This window comes from Bidens hawaiensis, unplaced genomic scaffold (genome assembly GCF_021521415.1).
Source record: "Bidens hawaiensis isolate Kalapana, Puna unplaced genomic scaffold, B.hawaiensis_p1.1 tig00419365_1, whole genome shotgun sequence".
Lineage (NCBI taxonomy): Eukaryota > Viridiplantae > Streptophyta > Magnoliopsida > Asterales > Asteraceae > Bidens > Bidens hawaiensis.
In genome coordinates, this window is record NW_027504836.1 from 388,116 (window position 1) to 397,881 (window position 9,766).

The window sequence follows — 9,766 nt, forward strand, 5'->3', positions numbered from 1 at the left end:
AGCGAGTCTGACCATGCTGAGCATCTGAGAGAGGTATTGGAGACTCTGAAGAAAGAGAAGTTGTATGCTAAGTTTTCGAAGTGCGCGTTCTGGTTAAGAGAAGTGCAATTTCTAGGTCACGTGATTAATCTGGAGGGGATTACCGTGGACCCAGCTAAGATTGAATCGATAACGAATTGGAAGACTCCACAGAATCCGACTGATATACGAAGCTTCCTAGGGTTAGCTAGCTACTATATGAGATTCATCGAAGGTTTCTCCAAGATAGCCGCACCGCTGACCGGTATGACCCGAAAGTCGATAGTATTCAGTTGGGGAAATTTCAAAAAGAAGCCTTTGAGGAATTAAAGAAGAGACTCACGCAAGCTCCAATCCTTGCTCTACCCGATGGTGACGAGGATTTGGTTGTCTGTACTGATGCTTCGCATCGTGGGTTAGGTTGCGTGTTGATGCAACGAGGAAAAGTGATAGCTTACGCGTCTAGACAGTTGAAAGTCCATGAGAGAACTTATCCGACGCATGATTTGGAACTAGCAGCAGTAGTGCATGCCTTAAAGATATGGAGGCATTATCTGTATGGTACTAAGTGTACCATCTACACAGATCATAAGAGTTTAAAGTACTTCTTCGAGCAAAAAGAATTGAACATGAGACAGAGAAGATGGTTGGATTTGATAAAGGATTACGACTGCGATATTAAGTACTACCCTGGAAAAGCTAACGTGGTCGCCGATGCACTAAGCCGTAAGAATGAGGAAGTCCTTGCAACTGTGAAGTCATACAAATTGATTATGAATTCAAGCCTTTTCGAAGAAATCATCAAGGTGCAGTCAGAGGTGCTAGTAGACGAGAAGTTGGTAAAGAAAGAAAGAGTTTACGGCCAACAAGACGAGCTAATGGAAAACACTCATGGTGTTAAGACTAGGTTTGACCGTATGTGGATCCCACGCTATGGAGATCTCAGAGGTCGAATCTTAGATGAAGCTCATAAGTCAAGATATTCGATTCATCCAGGAACTACGAAGATGTACCAGGATTTGAAAAGAGATTATTGGTGGCCAGGAATGAAGAATGATGTGATAGATTATGTCAGTAAGTGCTTAACTTGTTTACAAGTCAAGGCAGAGCACCAGAAGCCTTATGGAAAGATGCAACCTTTGGAGATACCAGAATGGAAATGGGAACACATCACCATGGATTTCATAACTAAGCTACCTCATACAGCTAAGCACCATGATACCATTTGGGTGATTGTGGACCGTTTGACCAAGAGTGCTCACTTTCTGCCTATACGAGAGGCTATCTCGTCAGAAACGTTAGCAAGCTTGTTCATTAAAGAGGTGGTATCTAAGCATGGAGTACCGTTATCAATTGTGTCCGATAGAGATACACGGTTTTCTTCGAGATTTTGGAAGAAGTTCCATGAAGCTATGGGAATGAGGTTGAACATTAGTACGGCGTATCATCCCCAAACAGATGAACAGTCTGAAAGGACGATCCAAACCCTTGAGGATATGCTACGTGCTTGTGTTCTAGACTTTGGTGGAAGTTGGGATGATCATTTGCATCTGGCAGAGTTCTCTTATAACAACAGTTACCATTCAAGTATTGGTATGCCACCATTCGAGATGTTGTATGGGAGACGTTGTAGAACTCCCGTATGTTGGGGAGAGATTGGTCAGAAGGAGATGGGAAGCCTAGAAGTTGTGCAAGAAACCTCTTCGAAGTTCGATCAGATCAAGGCAAGAATGAAAGTTGCTCAAGACAGACAGAAGTCGTATGATGATAGGCGGCGACGACCGATTGAGTTTAACGTTGGTGACAATGTGATGCTCAAGGTCTCGCCTTGGAAAGGAATGATTTGTTTCAGGAAGAGGGGAAAGTTGAGTCCAAGGTACATTGGACCGTTCAAGATTTTAGATCGAGTAGGTGAAGTGGCTTACAAGTTAGATTTGCCAGAAGAGTTGGAAGGAATTCATTCAACCTTCCACGTTTCTAATCTGAGAAAATGTCTAGCTGATGACACGTCTCACGTGCCATTGATGGACATCGAGGTTGATGAGCAGTTGAACTACATTGAGCAACCGATAGAGATAGTTGACCGCAAGGAGAAGCAACTTCGTCGCAAGGTTATACCTTTAGTGAAAGTGATATGGAAACATCGCAAAGGTTCAGATGCCACTTGGGAAGTGGAGGATGAGATGCGCAAGTTTTATCCGAATCTGTTTATGTAATAGTTAGGTTTCGGGGACGAAACCTCTTTAAAGAGGGAAGACTTGTAACATCCTACTTTCGGTTATATTAATAAAATAAAGTTCGTTTATTTTATAACGGGTCGTTATCGGTTTAGTTGAATAGAATACGAGATGGACTTGTGTTGGGTAAATGGATATGGGTTGTGGACTTGGGTTATGGAGGAATGAAGGAAAGACCATGGGCTTAAGCCCATGATCAAAAATATATATACCCTTAATCCTCCATTTAATTCATTTACACATATCCCTTACACCATCCAAAACACACACTTAAGATTCTCTCTAGTTCTCTCTCTCTAAACCAATATCAAGAAGGAAACTGAGAACCGACCCGAGGTAATGATAATATTTTATTGTTTGAGCTTAAAACCGTTAGTTATGAACACGAAACGATGAGCCGACACCGTTAAACCGTTTAAGTCACGAGATCCGGTTGGCGCCGGAAAGGCGGCGCCGGAAAAGGTTGGTACGAGGTTAGCGATGTCAGGGAATGTTCTGACATTCCCTGACCTAACCCTAATTCGCTAAGGGTAACTAGCGAAGTAGGTGTGATTCGCCAGCCGATTCTCTAAGGGAAGATTAGCGAACTAGCATGTCATTCATTAAGGAAATAAGGGCGAGCTAGGCCATTGGCTAAGGCCATTCGCTAAGAGAGGGACGAATGAACCCCCCCTTCGTTATAGGGTTCATTCGTTGACCAGATCAGTTCGTTAAGGTCCAATTCGCTATAAGGACCAGTTCGTTAAGATGCCTGATTCGTTACAAAGGCAGATTCGCTATAATGACTGATTCGTTATGAATTCCCATTCGTTAAGAACTGAGTGACGAATTAGAACTTTGAAAGAATGACAGAACAGTCCCTGGACTTAGAAAAGAATGATATAATTACAAAGTGACCCTTGGACTTTGATGATTTAGGAAAGATGCCTTCAAGGGTTAAAGTGTAGCGATTAACTAACCGGTAATAATCCAATGAAGTAAAACCGGCTTAGATACGTAAGATTAATTAAGTGTACGATAGGAAGAGTTAGAGCCGTATTTAATATATGTATGATTATACAGTTATTCGTGCTCAGCTCAGGAAAGGATTAACTATAAACGGTGAACGCAACCGTCTTGAGGTGAGTTTCTAGCCCCACTTCCTTGTTATGTTTTCGGGGCTGTGTGCATACTCGATGTGATAGTTAATACACTTATCTTAAGTGGTAAGTGTATGCCTTGTATGATTTATGTATGATGATTGTTTGACGGTGCGTGACGATCTTCGGATATTGCAAGTACCGTCAGGTGGTTGTTAAGATATGACTGATAAGTATGATGAAAGATATGATGTATGTATGAATATATGATGTATGCATAATGTATGTATGTTATGATGATGGTACGTGAACGTTCTTCGGAGATTGCACGTATTGTCAAGGAAAGTATGTATGAACAGGTACGACCAGGCCCTTTATGAAACAAAGGGACCAGACCCTAATAATATCTGTGATGGTAGAGACCAGACCCTAATAATATATGTGATGGTAGGGACCAGACCCTAATAATATCTGTGATGGTAGGGACCAGACCCTAATAATATCTGTGATGTTGGGGACCAGGCCCTTTATGATATCTGTGATGTTAGGGACCAGACCCTTATAATATCTGTGAGGTTATAGAGCGGAAGGCTCTTTAAATAGAACGGATAGTTATGTATGAAAAGTAAGTATGAATAATGTACACCCCTTCGGGCACGTGTGCAAGTATGAGAACAGGTTGTATGTTGTGTGATTAACTAGAACTCACTCAGTGTAGCTGACTTTTTGTATGCACGCAGGTGAGTATATTGAGGCAGCTTGTATAAGAGGAAGCACATGGCATGGACTTGAAGAAGCTGGCATCTCAAGAAATGTTATGTTATTCTAAAGACAATGTTTTATGTTTTAAATGATTTGAATGCCCGTTAAGACAACAAAGTATGGTTTTGTAATATGATGGTTTGAATGTTTTAAGATTCCGTGAATGTTTTTATTAACTCTGATATTATGAACTGTGTTTTTGAGTAAATCCAATGTCCAAATGTGAGGCACCGGTAACGGGGCCTTACATAAGCACGAGTCACAAATTTGATTTTCTTGATCAACTTTTGGCATTCCAACGACCATATTATTTTTCACCATTTGTTTCATAGACTCGAAATTTATGTGTCATAGTCTCGCGTGCCAAAGCCAATTCTCGTTATCAATCCGGGCTTGTAAACACACGGGTTTCCCCGTCTTTAATATAATCGTATAAAGGCGATTCTTGGATCGAGTAACGCGCATCAATAATTTACCTTGATCATCATACATCAGCAAGTAATCGTCTTTCATACGAATATCACAACCACTTTCTGTTGCTTGCCCAAGACTAATAATATTACTTTGTAAACTAGGAATATAATAAATGTCGGTCAATAATTGTTGCTCCCCCGTTTTACCGACTAGCAATATCGACCCTTTCCCGCAAATATCAACATATGACCCATCTCCAAATTTAACTTTGCCACTAACACGCTTATTTAACTCAGAGAAAAAAGATAAATTACCCGTCATATGGTTGCTCGCACTGTTATCCAAATACCACAAGTCTTGTTCGTTCGAACCACCCTCGTAATCTTTTGGTATAACCTTTTGTTCATTCAAGTACACTTTTTCTTGAACACACTGCACCATATAGAGGGACGAGTCTTTTTCTTTTGCGTCGACCAAATGCGCTTGTCTCTCTTTCCTTCGTACCGGACACCTCGAAACGAAGTGACCAAATTCATCACAACGAAAGCATTGAACTCCCGAGTAATCCTTTTTACTCTTTCGTTTATCCCCTTCATTGGATCCTCCTTGTGAACCACGGTTCTGACTCCCACGTCCACCACCACGTCCATTACCACTTCCTTGATTCGAACCTTTCCCGCGCCCCCTACTCGATTCGCGTGAAAACTGCTTCGAACTCGAAGAGGATTCAGAATTATTAAACAAAAGTTTACCTTCTTCAGAACGTAACACATGCCCTTTGATACGCTCCTCATAAGCCTTCAACCTCCCGACAACATCCTCAAAACCGACTGTTTTAAGGTCTAACACTTGCTCGAGGGATGTTACAACTTGGATAAACCGGCTCGGCAGGCTTGTGAAGAATTTCTGGACTAACTTCCTTTCTTCATACGGTTGTCCAAGTGTGGCTGCTTTAGAAGAGATCGCGCCATTCTCGAGGCATACTCGTCAATGGTTTCGGTTTCTTTCATCATCATACCGTCAAATTCACGTATTAACGTATGAAGTCTAGCATCCTTCACACGTTCCGCGCCCATATTTCTTGACTTTATGGCATCCCACATCTCTTTTGCCAATTTAAAATTACCGATTTGAAGTATCTGTTCCTCGGGAATCGACTGAAACAGAAGCGCCTTCGCGATGTTATTTTGCTTCGCGTCATTAGAGCCCGGGTCAATCACATCCCAAACTCCATGAATCCCAAAAATAACCTCCATATGCATACTCCAAATCGTGTAGTTTGTTTTCGTCAAACGCTGACACTGAAACGACCCGGAGATCGTCTCCTTTTTCGCTTGGTTCGCGTCACCCGTCTTGGTTCTACGGCTATAAGTTTTTGAAAATTTCTTTGGTGTAACTGGTTCAATTTTTCCAGCCTACAAGATTAAACCAGTTCCGAATCTAATCCGAACACGCCTTTCGTCTTCAAATACAAATACAACTAATTCTCTTTCAATGGACTTAAAATCACAATTTACTTTTGAGCCATCCTATCATTGACTCAAATATTTGTATGGTGAATTATTGATAATTTATCAATAATCTTGAATTGAATTCACAATTCACTTTATTGAATAAATTATTATCTCAAACGTGAGAAGTTAAATCAACTCCACCAAACTGTACGTATGCACCCCTTTACAAACAGGACGCCGACCAAACAAAATCCCTTATGCCGATCGTCGATTGTTGCTGCTCACTGCTCGGAATTTCCCTCACGTCGCGGGTTAGTTCCGACTGCAGGTCTTGTAACACAGGTCTCGAACGCCGCGATGGAAGTTCCCTAACGTCACAGTTACTCCAACCACATGTCCGATGAACACAGGTTTGAGAACGCCGATTACCGCCGACAAACCCAATCGATCGCTGCTGCTTCCCCCTCACGTCACGGGTTTGGATGTTGCTACTGTCGAATCGATTGAACGCCAGTTGCAGGGATTGATGACAATAAAATTGTCCGTCGGAGATCTTCACGTCACAGGTTTCTCCGGCTTCAACACAGGTCCTTCTTTGGCTCTGATACCAATTAATGGAATTGGTACCAGGTATTGAACACGAACTCAAAACCCAGACACTCTAATTTGGCTAAACACCCAAACACGTTTCTTATTACTGAGAACCTTCACAAAACTCAATTACCCAATTGCAATCTCTAAACCCCAAAGCACGGGTATTTATAATCTAACCTATCACAATTAGACTACAACTAGGATTGCTAAATAATAGGACTTAACAATTATACTAACAATTAAATCTAAGCACATTTAATTGTTTATAATTATCCGCTCCTTAAATCTCGTTACTTAACCTTGCACGCCAAGTAACAGCCTTTAACCGAAATTCCCAACAAAAATATTAAAGGGTTTGGAGAAAATGGAACGGATCAAAATCTGCTCCAAATGTAAAACTAATTCAAAAGATCAAATAACTTTTTTCACAGTAATAATAATAAAATTTTACATGTTCAATTGTTCATTTTTGCAAATTGATGGTCGTTAGTATGATTATTAACTAATTCTACATTTAGATAATATTTGATTAAATACTGTAACATCTCAAATTAACTTGTAACAACCCATGTGTATTCTTTTGTACAGTTTGACTAATGTGTGTTTATTAATTTTTCAAAATTAAGAAAATCTTATAAAAATGTAAAATCTTAAAAAAAATGATATAAATATTTTTCCTCTCTTTTTTAATCAAATAATAAGATATAATTAACTCTCTATGAACATGGAACTAAATCATTCATCTCTGAAATATGTTATTAGGTGTATTGTATGATTGCATGTCATTGTGTATGTTTGGTGAACAACTAATGACAAGCATAAAACAACATGTAATCCTAATTCATGGACCCAAACACACCATATAAATAAATTCTCTATATACATTTGCATCATTCAGTTCCAAGTGTAACAAGAGATGGTGCAAGTTAGCATGGTGAAGAAGGCTTCCATTGTTGCGGTTGTTGCCGTCATACTCAACGGTGTCAGCTCAAGGTCCTGCACCTTCTCCGGACACTGGAGCGGCCTACTCCGGGTCTGCTTCTGGCTTAATGGTAGCATGTTCTTTGGTTTTGTCATGTGTTGCTTTTATGTTGAAGAATTGATTTATTTCATATGTTTTTTTTTAATTAATTTATTGCTATTTGAGTTGATTGTTTATTTATGTGACAACCATTTATTATTCATGTATATGTATATGTTTCCAATTGAAATGATATCATAATTCTGAACATCATTTGAGTCAAGCTTTGTGAATGGCACGTTTATAGTGGAACATGGTCATTGGATGAAAGTTTATGCTAGCATCATGGGTAGCGGGTAGGGTCAGGCTTTGAGTTGTGTTTAAACAACTTAATGTTTAAATGTGTTTAATTGGTTATGATTTGAGTTGCGTAAAATTTTTTTTGTATATAAATGAGATAAAATATGTCTCAAATGAGACTAGAACTCACAACCTTTTGGCTAGAAGTCATACCCTTTTCTCACTAGACAAAACAAGTAGTTATGTAATTGAGTTGAAACATTAAATATACATATATCTTTTCATAAAACATATAATTTTTCTAAAGAAAAAAATTTCGGGATTATTGGTCTGGGGGGTCGTCAACCACACAGCCCCCTCTAGGGCCGGCCTTGTTCACATTCCGTTCATCAATTTTAGTGAGTGAGGTTTTATAATATAAGGAGTGATTTAGGGTGTTGTGAGTGGAGGAGAAAGAAAATGTAGTAATTTTTCTGTATATTTTAAAAAGTTCATGTAGTACCCTTGAAGAAACACTAAGTGAACCCACAGGCAGATTATAGATAATCTGGGGGTTAAGTAATGTTTCCCACGGATGAGGTCCAGCAGAGAAGGTTGTTCTTCAGGGGACCTGCAAAACAGACACCGTAAGCTCGTCACTGAGAAGGGGGGGGGGTTCCTCCTTGTGACCACCCTCCGGCGTGAGAATCAGACTAGATTGCTCTGAATATAAGTGTATATTAAGAGATTGCTAGATAAGATTGAGATATCAGATGATGTCCTTACCATTCCAAGGTGTTGGAGTATTTATAGCCGAAGGTAGGTTTCCAAGCAGGTACAGCCGGCTGAATAGTATTCCTGTTCTACCAACAGTGGACGTACGCACAGGCCATGCTGGTTGGTGGATAGGTTACGGCCAACAGTAATAAGGTCGGCTGTGTACTGTTCCTTTACTGCCGGCTACGCACTGTTCCACCAACTGTAGGCTGCGCACGTCCCCTCGTAAGGGTTGGTGAGTAGGCAGCGGCTAATAGTGACAAAACAGTACTAGAGGGTGCTCCTCCTCGTATTGTTGTCGGTGAGCTGTCACCCTGTGATTAGTTCACGGGCTGCTCTGGTCAAATTGTCTGTTCCGCCCATACCTTAGTAGGTATAGTACGAAAGACCTTCCAGAAGCATACGGACTGGCTCATTTAGGCGGGAGTATTCCCGCCTTGCTCATTCCTTCATGTGACTACTGAAGTAACGAATGCCTTGTGCGTGTAGCCTTGCTGTTAGTGCGGGTAGCCTTCCCTGATGGCTTGTATCCGCAACTGCGGGAACAGGCGGGGTACTTCACCATTGGGAGGCTTTCCCTGCGGGTATAGCTGGCGTACTGCGCGTAAGGTTCTTTGAGCATGGTGGGTCCTGCTGGAGCAGTTGGTCATTGCGCAGACGTCCCTGTTCAAGGTGAGTCTTGCGGGTCCAACTGGGCTCTGCTGGGACATACCTCTTCAAGTCCCCCCAGTCCAATGTTCTTCTCATGAATTATTAATAAGTGAGGTGAACTTTTGGACTTAGCAAGGGGTTTTGAGAAGGGTTTAGTTTTTCGGTTTTCCGTGGTGATTCATCCCGCGGTTTTCCTGATGTCACGCAGAAATTCCCGACTTTTCTGCTTGATCTTTGGGTGTGAAGCGGGTAGGTTTGTAACCTCCTCGCACGTCAGGAGCGTTGAGTCCTACTTGTGTGGATTCTCCGTGGGGTTTTGGTAGCTTTCAACATACTGATCAATTATGCTAAAACCACCAATCCCATCATGGAGTTTCGAACAATATAGTTCTCGACGTTCCCGTCATGCGGGGATGTTATTCCCGTTCCCGCCAGCATGGCCCATTAGATCCTTCTTGGCTTGAATTCCCTGCAGAGTGCTAAGTATGTGAAGGGTTTTGCCTTGACACTGTACCCACACTTGTCTTACGGTTACTTTAC

At 41.1% G+C, this 9,766-nt stretch overlaps 1 protein-coding gene across 1 annotated transcript; it reads right to left on the bottom strand.

Annotated features, from left to right (window-relative positions):
• Positions 1-4,444: 4,444 nt before the first annotated feature.
• Positions 4,445-5,766, bottom strand: LOC143608436 (uncharacterized). Its single transcript, XM_077083477.1, has 2 exons — positions 5,529-5,766; positions 4,445-5,433 (listed from the first exon to the last, which is right to left on the bottom strand). The coding sequence occupies exons 1-2, from the start codon at positions 5,764-5,766 to the stop codon at positions 4,445-4,447; spliced, it is 1,227 nt and encodes a 408-aa protein (XP_076939592.1).
• Positions 5,767-9,766: the final 4,000 nt, after the last annotated feature.

Coding starts and splice junctions, on each gene's coding strand:
- LOC143608436 (XM_077083477.1), bottom strand. CDS start 5,766: ATGGAGGTTATTTTTGGGATTCATGGAGTTTGGGATGTGATTGACCCG. Junction 5,434..5,528: donor GTTAATACGTGAATTTGACG/GTATGATGATGA, acceptor AACCGTATGAAG/AAAGGAAGTTAGTCCAGAAA.